At 36.6% G+C, this 15,170-nt stretch overlaps 1 protein-coding gene across 2 annotated transcripts in view; it reads right to left on the reverse strand.

Moving 5' to 3' along the window:
- Window positions 1-3,812: 3,812 nt before the first annotated feature.
- SLC12A2 (solute carrier family 12 member 2) overlaps window positions 3,813-15,170 on the reverse strand; it is a 69,048-nt gene continuing 57,690 nt past the window's right edge. Inside the window, exons 20-27 of one of the 2 annotated variants that reach the window (XM_063319479.1) lie at window positions 14,750-14,890; window positions 14,027-14,074; window positions 12,360-12,482; window positions 12,070-12,181; window positions 11,502-11,588; window positions 9,184-9,319; window positions 7,653-7,720; window positions 3,813-6,757 (exon numbers count right to left, since the gene is read on the reverse strand). In XM_063319479.1, coding sequence (XP_063175549.1) covers window positions 6,622-6,757; window positions 7,653-7,720; window positions 9,184-9,319; window positions 11,502-11,588; window positions 12,070-12,181; window positions 12,360-12,482; window positions 14,027-14,074; window positions 14,750-14,890 — 851 coding nt within the window. In that variant the 3' untranslated portion in view covers window positions 3,813-6,621. The remainder of the gene's footprint in view (window positions 6,758-7,652; window positions 7,721-9,183; window positions 9,320-11,501; window positions 11,589-12,069; window positions 12,182-12,359; window positions 12,483-14,026; window positions 14,075-14,749; window positions 14,891-15,170) is intronic. The other variant, XM_063319480.1, reaches the window with a different exon arrangement.

Below are 15,170 nucleotides of genomic sequence, written 5' to 3' on the forward strand. Positions count from 1 at the left end.
TTGGATTTTTTTTTTTTACAGCCACTGCTTATCAGAGATGAGTTGCATTAAATTAACTAAAATATTTATAAAACACATACGCTAACATTGGATTATCTGGCATATTCTTTTGTACATATATCCTAGCCCCGACTTCATGTATAATTTTTTTAAGTACTGTTCTAAATGTTTATGTAATTGGTAACAGTAGTACAAAGGACCTGTTCAAGAGTCCCTACAATTTGCAACACTGTGGTTAAACCATCCATCCAGGCAGCTTGGTCTGAAAGAATAAATGACCACACAGGGCTGGAAGTGAGGATGTTTCAAGGCTAATCCCAGCTCCCTAATTTTCAGCCAGAGCCTGTGGAAATCCTTTGCTTGTGACTCCATTTTACCATCTGTTTTGTTGAGACAAATTTAATTGCACAGAGATGTTCCAAGATTTAGTTATTAGTTGTAAAACACTTCAACAGAGTGATAAAGTTATTCTCAAGCTTAATAAGCATGGAAATACTTAGTACTACACTATTCCGTTTCCTCCAACACTTTAAATAGCCAGTACCTGAATATTTTGGGATGACTCAAAGCTTTTATCATCTTGCTCCTACCTCTGTACTTGTAGAAGATGGTGGATGTTTGTCTTGTTTGTTGCTTATGAAGGAAAAAATATCTTGTTGAATTGTTATGGATCGCTCTGAAACTAGATGGGACACATTTTGTTTTCTAACATCTCTTTTCTCTCTGCCTGCAGATTTTATCCTTCTGCTCTCTAAGGCTAACACAGATCAAAACAGCCACTAAGAAAAGCAAGCATCACCCAGTGCTTTATGAAATGGTGGCTCCTTGGTGGTGAATACGCTGTTTGAACTCAGTATCTCCCTGCAGATTCCTGCATCCTTTAGGACAAAACCAGAGTACTTTTCCCACAACGGGAGAGGGAGGAAAAAATAATATTAAATATTTATCTAATTCACAGTCAAGATTATGAAAAACTTAGTGCAAAAGAATACTATTTTGCGGATATGCGTTTATTGAGAGCACTACGTCCTTTAGCCCATGAAACCGAAGGAACAGTGCAGGAATAGTGTATTTGACAGAGCAGTTTCAGGCACTACCTGACATGTGGAAAGACAATAGTGCCACCTGGCGTTACTACTGCAGTTTGAATTCACGAAAACGTGTACGGAGAAAGTATTTCTTTCACAAAAAATGATCTTTTATTAGCAGGATTTTGCAACTATTACTGTGGACAGGAACTCAGGGGCTATGAAGGCGACGCACCTAGACCCAGAACCTCACACTAGAATTTGTTTAGACTACAGCTCATCAGGGTCAGTTTTCCCTAGCTGCCTGCAGGGTAGGAGCAGAGTTGTGAGGCCCTTTTCTCACCTCCAGGTCCTAGTGCGCTTAGATTCCTGTTAACAGCAAAAATACATTTCCGGCACACAACACCACGCACCAGCAAACAGCAGAGCACTTTACAAAAGGGCAGGCTTACGGCAAGCCAGCAAGGGCAGCTGTCCGCGGAGGCTGCACGGCATCCCACGCCACCCTCAGCCGCCGCCACGCTCCCACGGCCACCGCCGGCCCGCGGCGACGGTTTAACGGCCGCCCGTACCACAGGACAAGCGTCCCGCCCCCCGCCCCGCAGCAGCCAATAAGAGGACGGGGGGAGACGCCTGCAGCCAATAGGAGCGCGGAACTGCGGGGATGGGCGGTGCCGGGGTGTGCCCGGTATTCAGCGGCCGTGTCGGAGGGCGGCAGGCCTGTGAGGGGCGCGAAATGGGGCTCTTTGGAGGGAGGCTGCTTAAGAAGTTAAATTCAGCATTGCCTGGCATTTTAAATGCTGAGCGCTTCCATTTTCCCTCACCCCATGACATTGTGACAAAGATGGCTGTGCGGGCTACGTGAGGGCAGCTTCTCAGCCCTGGGCCTGCAGAAGCAGGGCAGACAGGGAAGGGAGACAGGCTGGCAGGGTGAAAGCAGAGTTCTGGAGCTGCAAAGCCAACCGTTTCTGGAAGAGAGAGAGCGAGCAGATCAAGGGTGAGACCAGCAAAGAAACCGTTCTCAGACTCCTCGTTCAGCTTTCAGTTCTGTGTCCACTGACACCAATGAGAACAGGGGTGTCAGCAGTCAACGCAGGCTTGACTTGCGCCTTGTCACACAGATAACTTCTGGTTGTGCACCTTGTCACCAAGTGTGATGTATACAGCCTAAAGCATAGAGTACAATTTCTTTGTTATTGTGAGCTGGACCTCTGGGCATATAAGATGCCTGACGAAATTTCAAGAGAAAGGTCTTCATGTTCTGTTTGGAGAAGGTGCATGCTAGTGCTGCAACACTTAACTCTTCCGGTTCAGAAGTTGAGAAAGTGGTGATTTTCCCCAGCTTGTTTCCCTCTCCTAAATGCAGGCATCAGGCTCCATCAACTTAATCCACACTGTTAACTCTGAAAACCTGTTCCACACCATGCTGTCAAGAGGCAGAGTAGCAAGAAAGATTTGATGATTTTCACCCAGCACCAAAGGGAAGCAAGGCACTTGTACTGGAGCAGAACAACATTCAATGCCTTCATAGTCTCACAGACCTGCAGCCTAGCTCCTGTGCCAGCTGAACATAAACCAGGTTTTAGGTATGGTGGCAAGCTTCACAGGATCCCACAGAGGTTATACAAGAAGTGTAGCTATACTAATGACAAATATTCACCAAGGTGATGGGAGTCGTGCTTTCCTGCTTCAAAACAAAACCAAGAGAGTTGTGCAGGGTGAACCTTCACTGTTTGATTGTGTAGTCACATGATGAGATCAACCTTGATCCAATTTTCATTTTTAGCTTTGAAAGCATACATGAAGTCACTCATCAGTGAATTCAGATAATAGTACTCTATCATTATCAAGCACTTCTCCAGCAAAGAGGAGGATCTAAAAAACTGCTACATACTTTCTTCTCTACCTCTTTACATTCTGAAACAGGTTAGAGCCAATGCCATAGAAGTTGGCAGTGTTAACAAATGTTTCAACTGTCCTCCAAACTTCACTCTCAGGGCTTAGACTTAAATGCATGAAGAAGCTTAATCATCAATTATTTAGTAAATTAAGGATATACAGTAGACGTCTGAATTGATTTGAGGTTAGTTTCAAAACAAAAAAATCTCAGTTACCCAGCTACACTGGGAAACACCAGAATTGATGAGGTTAAAAAGTTCTTCAGTGGTTCTAAGTATCTATCATTTGATAGGAGAAAACAACTTGCCATTTCTCACTATGCTCTTGAACTTACGATTTTTCAGCTATTTTCTAGTTGAATGTGCATTAGTGGAGTTAAGGCCAAGCTTGTCTTGCTTACAACCAGCTTTGCAACTGAGTCTTAAAAATTATTTTCCCAATGTATTTCCTCATATCCCAGTGGACTACTGTTTTCAGGAAGGAGGAGTTAGACAGTCCTTCGCTATTCTAAGAGGCAAAACAAATTACATATGTAATAGGAACAAGTTTTCAGATACTAATGTTCCAGCTTAATCATACCACGTATTGCAGACTGGTCTGCATTGTCTGTCAAGTCATGACAAATTTTAGACAGCAAAAGAAGGTTTATTTTTCTTATGCAACCACTGCTGTTCCTAGCCCAGTAGCAGCAAACATTCCCCTTGTACCAGACACCTGAATGGCTTTAAGTTCTACTCATGGTCCTATGCAAATTCTACAATAAAGGTAAGCATCAGGTGCATGCAATAAGCTTATTCACATATCAGGAACTATTTTCAGCATTATCTGTTGAAATAGGAACATCATTCCCTATCCCCCACCGATAAAAAAGGCTTTGTTAGACAAGGCAGTTGTATTGAACTCATTTCCTTTTATTGCAGTGACATCCCCCTGGTACAAAGTATTAACTGCAATAATTACGTTAAAACATTAGAAAAGCATTTGTGTGTGACAGTTACAGTACAGTATCAAATCTTACATCTTCAAACCAAGTGGGCCATTACCCACTAACGCTCAAATCTTTAAATTATTTTCAGTTATTTTTAAATATGTCAGAAAAAGCATATAAAAAGAATGTATGTAAAAGGAAACCTAAATACAAGTGAACAAATAAATAATTGATTTTCACCAGCTATTACTGTCTTTCTAAACCCATACAAAGAAACCTAATCTACAGAAGGTATGAATTGCCATGTGTAAGTGATTTCATTTTTCAAGTAATTAATAGTGATTGGAACATAACTAAATTTGGCGTCAAAATCAAAGCAGAAGTTGGAGTGACTGCCACTAACTGACATCTGTTGCAAACAATTACCATTAGCTGTTGAAATTTTAGTGTAGCAAATAATCATGAAACTTGACCTCATGCCTAGCGTTAGTGGACTTCTGAGGGTGCATGTGAAAAGCATTCTACGTTATTTCACAGACATTACCTTAACTATCCCCATATGCATATTTAGATATATTTTATATAATTTTATACACATATATGCATGTATACACACACTTCATTTGGTTTCTGTGTTACAGATCACAAGCAATGTTTTCCTGAATGGGCAAAAAAACCTTTTAAATAAGTGTACCTGTGCACATTTTTTTTTTTTTTTAAGATAGCAGCACTAAGTCCATGCCTTACTGTCCATCTGTTCAAAAGAATGTAACCCACAAAACAAGAAGAAACATGGCAATGATTCCACACATTCACAATGTGACATCCTTATACCCTAAAATACACTGTAAAGCCTGTAATCGATACATTGCTAAGTTTGATCACCACCCCCTCACCTGGAAGGAAACAGCACTTTTACTGCAAACTGTCTTGTCTTACAATGTTTATCATAACAAGCTGGGTTCATGCTGGCATCAGTTATCTCACACTTAGCAGCAAAACATGCATGTTTATTTTTCTTTTTTTTTTTTTTTTTGGAAGTGAAATGATTCAATAGTCTTAAATCCAATTGACAGAAACAGCAAAAAGATTTTCTGCAGTTTACCAAGAACTTGACAAGTGTCTACTGCACTGTGTAGAATGTTTTTATCTTTATTCACAACAACTCGAAGCTCTACCTTGCCACACAATGATTATGCTTTGTCCTTCAAAAGGAACAGTTACATTTCAATTTGATTATGTATTTAGCATAAAAATACATCTTTTCTGTGCATCCTTAAATGAAAGTCACTCAAGCACTGGTAAACTGATCCAGTAGCATCTCCTATGCTAATATCAAAAGCTTGTGAAATGTTTTTAGGCAATCCTTTCTATCCAAAATATAATAGGAATTTAAAAAACAGTTCACATTACTAACCTTTATACAAAGGCTCAAGTGAAATTTCTTGTGTAGGTGTTCATAGTAGACTAAATTATGAAGTTTTCAAAATACACAATGAAAGGGCACACAAGATTGGCAGTTTTTTTATTGAACATAGAAAATGTATAAAGTAGGAAGTATGGAATAGATCTAAACTGCTAGACAATCAAACCTGAGTATTATTTAATAAGACTGAATATATTTTCTGACAACTGAATGAATTGACCTAAAAACATCTCCCCTAGTAACTAGTGGTCCTTTTAACCATTTGTTGAAAAATGCGAGAGAACTGTAGCTTTTACATTTCATATTGGATAGCAAGATTCCACATAGTGTTTACTGTTTTCTGTTAGATAGCATCACATTGCTTATATTATCCCCATTCAAGCCTTAAGTTGAGTTTTGTTTCAAAATAAGTTGAAAGTGACACCAAAACATAATAGGCCAAGAACTAGGACAGGTCTCTAGTAAGATAAAATCTGTAGTAAGATAAAAAGCCTTAGCCAGTAAGATGAATTTGATTTTCTATTAAGAGTTACAGAGCAGAGACTGGTCACTATCCTTCGCCAAAGCAGCTGATGTTAGCTGTATATTTCAGACTGGTGCCAAAGTATACCTTGTCAGATGTGAGAAAATGATCCTCTCTGCTGGTAAAATTAGTTTTATTTTACATGTTCAAAATTTAGTAGCATGAATTATTGACAATAACATCAGGAATTTGTTTTAGTTCAACTGACCTGCCCGAATTCTCACCTTTACATCTAACAGATAAAATAACAAAAAACCAAAAACTTTCTGACAATAGAAAACATACAGTACTAAAAACTAATAGCTCAATGGAAGACTGAAAAGCAGCATTCATTTTTATTGTAATATGGAAGAGACTAGAAACTAAAAGAAGTCTGATCTAAACTATTAGTTGAAGGCAGATTTTGACATTCTATATAAATTCACAAAATAGGATGTATGGATGAGATTTGGTTAATTTCAGAAGGCACCTCAAGGCTAAAAGGCTTTTATAAATCTATAATCCTTTCATTGATCAAAAATAAAACATTTTATTGCTGCTATTCAAATAGCAAACAAAAAGCTTGTCTTGTTCTTCAGTCTAACAAGGAGTCCTCCCCCATTAAGCAAGATTAAATTACAGAAAATATAGAATAAAACTGAAGATGTCACAACTTTAGAAATACAGTGACTTTCCTTGTGTGCTTTCAAGTCAGTGAAATAGTGAAAGAAGAGTCACTTTTTGCCTTTGTAATGTTAATAAACTATAGACCATGTCAGTCACTCTCCCCTGGGCACTGAAGTACCATTTCATCGTAGCTGTCCCATGTGCAGTACTCTTAGGAATAGAAGGTAAGAACACTCTGATGATTCCCACGAACAAGGAGAATTGGTGGCAGATCTTTAGAAAGAGCTTCTAACCAGGCCATGTATAGTGCACTAGAAACCGCACCTTTTCGTGCAACTGGCAAACTCCTATAATTCACAAGAGAAAAAAGCATTCAATTAGAAACACCTGGTGGAGTACAAGTCATATCATATAAATACAAAAGTATGATTCTGCGAAGAGGTAGCTATTAAGTAAAATTTTGGAACCTTTTTGGTTTTTGGGTTTTGCTCAGAATTCAGTTCGTGAGTTGAGAATTCGTATCTTTAGCACCACAGTCCTTTACATCTATTTACCCCTCACTTTTGGCCTCTTACCACCATTTTGTAATTCAGGTAGTTTCATGAAGAATTCTCCTCAGTTGGAGATAATTTCTTGAAAGACTCTTCAAGATTTTAAAATACAGCTTTTTCTTAGGACGCTAGGGGTGGTGCAGTCTAACACTGCTTCTCACAATCCTTCCTAAAACCTGCCTTGCTCTTTTCTTTTGAAAACACTAAGTCTATTTGCCCTCCTCAAACTTCACTTGTAGTACTACTTCACGGAGTTCTGAAGCAGGTTCCTGAAGAAAAACACAGCAAAGAAACCTACAAAGTAATTCCATGGAAATTCGTTGTCAGGATGATGATCTAACTTACCTATAGAGATTTCCTAGAAAAATAACTGAAAGGAAGGACCCAAAAGAGAGGGGAGTACCTGGCATGTGGGAGCAGAAGGAATGTGAGAATCCTGAGCCACACTACAAATGTGGAGGTAGTCACCTAAAACATTGTGTCAGAAGCACAGAACTACACAGGACATTCTTCATTCATCAGTGTAGTAGCTCCATGCTTCTAATAAATACTTTCAGCACTGAAACCTTCTTGGATATTTCTATACTTTAATGCCAAGCACAGCCTTTTTCCTAACCTGCATTTATGTATGTTTGTATTTCAAATTACAGTTCTATATCAATTAGGGTAAGAGCACAAATCATTTACTTACATGACAATTATGTTAGCTGTACTTGAATGTTCTTTCAGCAGCTCATTTAGTCTAATCTGGCGGTAAGTCTGTAATTAAAAAGAAACTAGTTAGGAAGATCTTTTATAAAAAACTCCAAGTTCCTTTATGCAAGGAAAAATGAAAACCAGTTAAGATCAGTTCGTATGAGTCACTTATAGAAAGCATGTACTTCCACCTCAGTTTGGCAACTTGTTCGTTTTTCCTAAATGCCTACAGTTGCCCGGCTGGGAGAGAAGAAAGCAGCAAGCTTAAAATGTGCAAATAAGCCAAGTAAGTACTATGAAAGCTAAATTTAAGACAGTTCTTCTAATAATGATACCATCCTCCGTAGCTCCTAGAAGCACGGGCCCCTTATATTCTCTTCAAGGTTCTTTCAACTATATCCTAGAAGCTCATAGTGGGCAGGTGTTACAGAAGTAAAGCCCCATCTTTGTTTGGTAAGCCTACCTTCATAATAGGCCTTTTTTTACTACCCTATCCTGTCTTAACGTCTGAGGTAGCTTCCTCAGTAATTTTCAGTTCTTTTATGTCAACTAACTTTCTGGCAAAGATTTTGAGTTAACCATTTCTTACAGTTCTGTTGTTCTCAGATGAGATGAAGTCTAGTTAATCTCCAGGCTAGTGTCTGCAGAAACAATTAACCTATCAGCAGACAAAAGAATACATCACTTCAGTTACCTCACTGAAATGAATTTTGGCAGTGTTTGTATACATGAGGAACATCAAGGCATCAAGCAGTTCCTTAGCTATAAAGTAACTGTACTTTGTAAAATCGTCCCCCTTAGCCCCTTGGTAATATGCTGTTAAAGAGATCTCAGCAGCAGCTGCTGTACCTACCCATTGAATAGATTCCTGCCTTTTTCACACTTACAGTGCAGAATGACCTACAATTCCCATTTCCTCTCTACTGCAAATCCTCACAGAAGTTGTAAAAACTCAGGCAGGAAAAAGAAGATAAGGGTGGAATATACTCAGGACCGTCTTGAAGGACTTAGGATCACTGAAACTTTAACGAGTCTTTCTTTAGGTCCTGGTCTGTATCTGCATCCTCTTATAGGATGCTACCTGAGTCTTCTCCATAGAAGCACTTGAGAAGGAATACTTCTGGCATCTCTACACCACACAACTGCTTGTGAAAAATGTCAAGCATTTAATTGCTCCTTAACATCACTATTAGATGTCATGTGGTGTTTTTTTTTTTTTTAATAATGAAGCAAAAGTGTTAGTTTGGTCAAAAAAGACAAGCAGCTGAATATAGACAATGGTATTTTAAATTAACTGCTGAAATACTGTAGGAAAGTAGTTTAATCCACCCCCCTCAAATGCTGGAACATTTCTTTTTTTTTTGTGAACCATCTAAATGGTTTCAGATGCTGCTTTCCATCAGCCATTCGTAAAACAGCTATAAAAGGAGAATAACAAGAATGAACTCATTTATATCATATCCACAAATGCAGCAGGAGAAAAGAGTTTAACAACTTTTAACATGAAGTCCTAAAGAATACAGAACCTTTGTTTTGTAAAGCTCAAGTTCATTATCTGTTATCCTCCATGGTTCATCCTCCTTCATTTTATCTGCAACTTCTTGTTCTTTATCATCTTCATGAAGTCGGAAGGGCTCTATCATTTCTTCAAATGCTGCAATACTGTAACGAATAAGTGAACAGCCATATTAGAACAGATACACGTCTGTATGTCAGCAATGACTTTCATGATATCAGAAAGTAAGTTTTATTACCATTTAAAGTGAACTGAAATTTTTTTACTGCCAATTGCAGTTAGAACATCAAATCAGCTATTTGTATACAAAGACATTATGATTCAATAAACAATTAGGGACACCTGTAGCTTTCCCTGTTCCTCATGTAACTACATTTAAATTTTAGCCAGTTTAAAAAAAAAAACAAAACCAACTTTTGCTAGAGTTTTACTGGAACTGTTAGAAAGTTGAAGAGTACTACCTTAGAGAATGTATAGTAACTAACAGTAGCTTCGTCTGAATTAAATTTGAAAAAGAAGGAGTTTACATGTCGCATTGAAAAAAAATAGCTATCAAGTCTCATGCTAGTACCATTAGGATTTTGGCTCTGATATTTTTATTTTGCTTCTTTTTAATCTTTACAATACATTCCGAGAGCGCATTCAAATGCAAATAGCCACAGCCATCTTGTATAGTCTTCCTGTTGCACTTAGAATATGAGATGTTAATTTTAATGTACTTGAACTTTCGCAAGAACTTAAAAAGAAAACCTTCTGAAGACCAAAGAGGCATTCATTTCTACTAGAAAAAACAACTTACATGACCCTTCCTTCTCTACCCACATTAAGATGGCCACAAGTTATGAAAACAACTTGTCTTTGAATAGCCCCAGCCCATGAGATGTGAGAAAAATAAACAAGATTTTTAGCAGAACATACTGAAATATATGCCTTACATCCAATGAAATAAATGCATTTTGATGCTATTTGAATGAGCTTTTTTATAAAGATGGCAAGGTATTGCCAATCTCCTGTGGTTGCAAATTACAGTATGGGAAGTTTAACAAACTTTAAGGAATACCTCTTGGGATGTATTACTGATATTGTAATATCAGTATGTGTCACGTGTTAGCTTCCATATAGTTAAACACTCCCCCCATGCCCATTTACCTCCAGGAAAATCCCACACTACTAAAAAACCCATCTTTTTCTCCACCCTTGGTGGTCTTTACTGAAGTCAGTTGATACGATGACTTCACCTTCCTCAAAAGGGAACAATCAAATGTGATCTGCTATTTTTTGGCTGAACAAAAAGGAGAAGTATTAACAATATTCTATTATACAGCACAACAATTGTTAAAAATAAATTGTCTTCCTCCACTTAGTTTACAGCTATCGTTAATGCCAACTGATATCTTAAAAAGGCTTTACACATATCCACAGAGATAGAAAAAATGCTCTCAGAAGAAATAACTCATGGATCAATTCTATGAAATAAAAATAATTCCATGTAATTCTACAGTCTCAACTTTTTATGCATAAATGCCTGCTACCTCTAAGCTTACACATTTCTCAGTAGCAGGCTCCCAGGAGCAAAGACATCCAAAAGCATCAGAGTTCCAGAAGTACTCTAGTGTTTTAGTTGCTTCATATATTCTATACATTTAAGAAAAGGTGATTAAAAAGCAGGGTACAAAAAACGTAAGTTGTAAAACAACATTTCCTAATTTGCATGACTTATCAAATTATTCAGATACATGCATATCCATGTAAAAAATATTTTTACAACTTCAAAGTACTAAAGAAGACTTGAAGGGAAAGGAAGATACTATTTTAAGATCTTACACATTCTGTTATAAATTTGTACTGAAAGCCATCTAAAATTAATATTTTTTAAATTCAAAAATCAGAAACATCACATGTATGATCATTCCTGTGAAAATTACAAGTCCAAGCAATTTTTTAAAAAAGAAAAAACAAATCAGGCTATTTGAAGACCAAGCTTTGTTACATTAAACTAAGACTCCGAGTCAGATAAAGACCATTTAAGTTTTTGTGAGCATTTCTCTTTTTAAAGAAGATTGTTCCAGACAAATTGGATTTTTTAAAATGTATTTTTCTACATTTAGTATTACAGCCTAAGGGCCAGAGATTTAAAAAATACAAAATTCTATGTTCTTCGATGTAGGAGTTATTGCTTAATTTATTTCCTGCATTTTCATGAAACACTGGATGTTATAGGAACTACTCTTTCAAAACTGTTATGTAGGAAAGAATGAGGTTATTATAAATTCATGAAAGACATCAAGAATTCAACTAACAAACAAGTTGGGTTTTTTTGAGACTTACTTTTCTTTCTTTGGCTTAGTATTAATATCCCCAAGAACCATAATGTCCGAGAAGTCTATCCGAAATTTGCTGAGCAAAGTAGCCATCCTGTATCAGAAAAACAAGCCTTTACACATCATCAGATTTTTAATTATTTCACAGGGTAAACAGGTAGGTGTTTGGTAATAAAAACACTAGTTTAATAAAAAAGAGGAACTTAAATATGATAGGAAAAAAATTGATCCAACTTACCTGGCATATGGATATAAAACAACATGCTTTGGGAAAAAAAATAGATTTTTAAAACCAGAAAACTAAGAGAAGAGCTCTCCCTCAAAGACAAGTTCAGAAAATATTTGAAAAAGAAAATGTTAGTGTCAGACAATGCTGCAGATAAATTAATTTAACTTGAGGTATCCCATCCAAAATAATCTGGGGGTAAATGGAACTTTTTTGGAGAAACAGAATCAAATATGATTACACCTCAACCAAAGAACAACTGAAAGAAGGCTACTAGGAAGTGAAAGTCATCTACCAGGTAACATGCTCTATTAGCATTTGAAATGAAAATTTTTAAAGGTAAACTTACGCTCTTCTGTCATGATCAATCCTGTTTATTTTTCCACCAATGAACACCCTGATCTTACAGTCTTTCCACTTCTTCTTAGTTGTAATAAGATACGGAATCAACAGTGTCAAACCTGCATTTTGACCAGGATTTGGGAACATTCAGAAAACATATTATCATGTTAGAGTTTAACAGTACAAATTTGTAATCCATATATGAACTAACTGAAACATACCTATTAACAATTAGTTAAAAATCACTTCAGTATTATTTTTTTTATATGTTTGTTTTTTAAGTAGAAAACACATTACCTCCATCATCAAAGAGCCACCACACATCAATATTGCTTTTGCCTTGTTTCTTCTGAAACTGCGTACTAGCATCAAGAAGTCTTTGGTCAGCCAAATTTAAAGGAGAAGATGGGCTCTTTGAATCTGGAAAAAAGGATGAGGAAATTTCATTTTTGAAGTGTTTTGCTTAATCACCCTGAAATTCATCAAATGCAACTTAATATTTTGTGGTATCTCTAGGTTTAAATAAAAATTGTTTCTTCTCCCCCGACCCGATTCCAAACTTCGATTAAATGGATATAAACTGAGCTGTATTTAGGGAGTGTGCAAATTCACAACTTCAGAACTTAAAGTTTTAAATCTTAAGTCATTTGGCAGACACGTGAAAATAACAGATATGTATGATCTTTTTACAGTCATTTGCCTGGACAATTTAGCTTTGCATACATACTTCAGATCATTGTTGCTACCTCTTGCATACGACAAAACTTCCCTAAACAGATGTAAAGATGTAGATACTAATGTATGTGTAAATGCCATGTCCTAAGCACTTTTATTCCCTCTTTAAGTCCATTTTTCTTTAAAAATGTGGTGAAAATAAAAGCTAGTTCTGCATATTGTAATTCTGTCTTTTGCAGCAAGTACTGTTTTACATGTGCAAGGCCCTGAAGCACAATATAGACTATTTTCTGTAACAAAGTTATTGGATTTGGCTGAGACCAAGACAACAATGGCATTTTCAATTAGATTAACGGAGGTAAATTTATTTTTTTTAAAACTACAGAAAAAACTACCCCCTTTCTCTTAATTAAAACCTCAGCTTGAACAAAAGCCAGCAGTTTTATACTCATCTCAGTCATTATTTTATTAGGAATTTTAAAATTTTGAGTACATCTGTGACTGATTTACATTAATATACTACTTTACTGCATACTGGGACTTTTTCCAAACTGCCATCTTGTGCTTCAAGATGTAATCTCGCTTTCCATTATTAAAACATAACAGCTTCTAGCTGTTGAAATTATGAAGAAAATGTCCAAAAAAAAGGTAGGATGAATCTTAGTTAAGGCAAAAATCTTTGCTTAACTCAAAAAAGTCTGAAATAAACCAGGAAGTGAAAACTGCTCAATTCATCTCTCAAAATGCTTCACGTTATTTCAGGTGTTAATCTCATTGAGTGTCTGTATTATGCCTTAATTTGCAAGTTGTTGAATAATTCCAAATAACAAAGCAACAACTATGGCTTTAGAAGATCTACTGAATAGTCTGATGGAGCACTTCCACTATACCATTAGGTAGCATTTCCCTTCCTCCTAATTCAAGTAAGGACCTAGACAGAAACGTGAGACAAAGAGAACTAAGCAAGCTCCTGAACACATTTCAAATGTTACTTAAGAACAAAAGCTTTAAAAAAATAACAATTATCCAACATTCATATCTTAGACACATGCACAATTCTTTTGCAGTAGCAATTTGTTCTGGGAAATTTCCACAAAGTTGCATTTTTCCACAGCCTAATCCTTAAAGATGAAGCAATTCCAAAGCGGATATGAAGAAGCTAATTAACATTGCATGGCTGGTATTTTCCTCTTTCTCATATGTATATATGTAGAAAGGAGTACAAAAGGAAAACTGAAATTAACAATGCGAAAGAATGATTCAACACAAAAAACATGGAAAATGCCTGCCTTTTTTCAACAGTGGTTGTGTTGGAGTCTTTCCATCCTCGTCCTCCTCTGGAAGATTTTTAAAGATACAAAATAAAAAGGTTAATTTCCTTTATGATGTTAATGAAAACACTACTAGTGTGTATAAAAAAAATTAGAAAACAAAGATGTAGAATGAAATGGATTTTCATACAAAGAAAAGCACACAAATGCAGCCTACAAGACCCTGACATCTATTTGCACCTTAAAAAGAAAAAAAGCGTACATTGCTCACTTAACTATCAAGTCACACCAAGCTTTTATTTAAAATGAGTAGTTAAGTTGTTTATTGTCATGTTGAAGTATCCTTAACGATTTGTGTCTGTTAACATGAATATAATATTCTAGTCTGAACTGAAAAAACCTTCATAAATTTGGCAGCCTTAAAATCACACTTACATGTGTGACACGATTCTCAAGCAATTTTTCATGCCTGTCAAACTCATTAACAAAGAAAATCCATTGTAGGTCATTGTCTACTATCCGTTTTATTCTGGGGACTAGATTTATTTTACATACGGGTAAGCTCTAAACCAAAGTACTTAAGTGATTAGACATCAATGGCTGGAAAAGCATGACACACACCTGTTCTGCAGACAAAAAAATCCCTTACATAATTCCTTGGTGAGGGGAGAGAGGAACTGAAGAGGGAATGAGAGAGAGAAAGACTGAGAATTCAAGTTTCACTGCTAACGAACAAGTTACCTTTATGTAGAGTGGGAGTTCTTTCACTAGATGATGGAGCAAAAGCTATAGAAGTGTCTGTCTCAGACTTCTTGCTATAATCCACTTTTACTATGACATCCTTGGCACATGGAGATTTTTCTTGGGATGACAGTAACTCTTCTTTAAGAAAGCAAAGAAACACATTATAAACCACTTAATTGTTCCAAATGGTATCAAGAGAGGTATGTGACTATACTGTGATGGTTCACAGTTGGAGAAATAAATAAAAGCAGAAAACAACAACCAAAGAAATCTTCTATGAAATGCCTACAAAGAGGCTGCTCCTCCTAGCAGAGCTGTAATTTCTTGCTACTTCCTTCCCAGATTTTGCGTGTTGATAGCATTACCATGGGATAAACATAAAAGAGAGTTAGCTAATACTGAGGAAGTACAACCAGGA

This window comes from Chroicocephalus ridibundus, chromosome Z (genome assembly GCF_963924245.1).
Source record: "Chroicocephalus ridibundus chromosome Z, bChrRid1.1, whole genome shotgun sequence".
Lineage (NCBI taxonomy): Eukaryota > Metazoa > Chordata > Aves > Charadriiformes > Laridae > Chroicocephalus > Chroicocephalus ridibundus.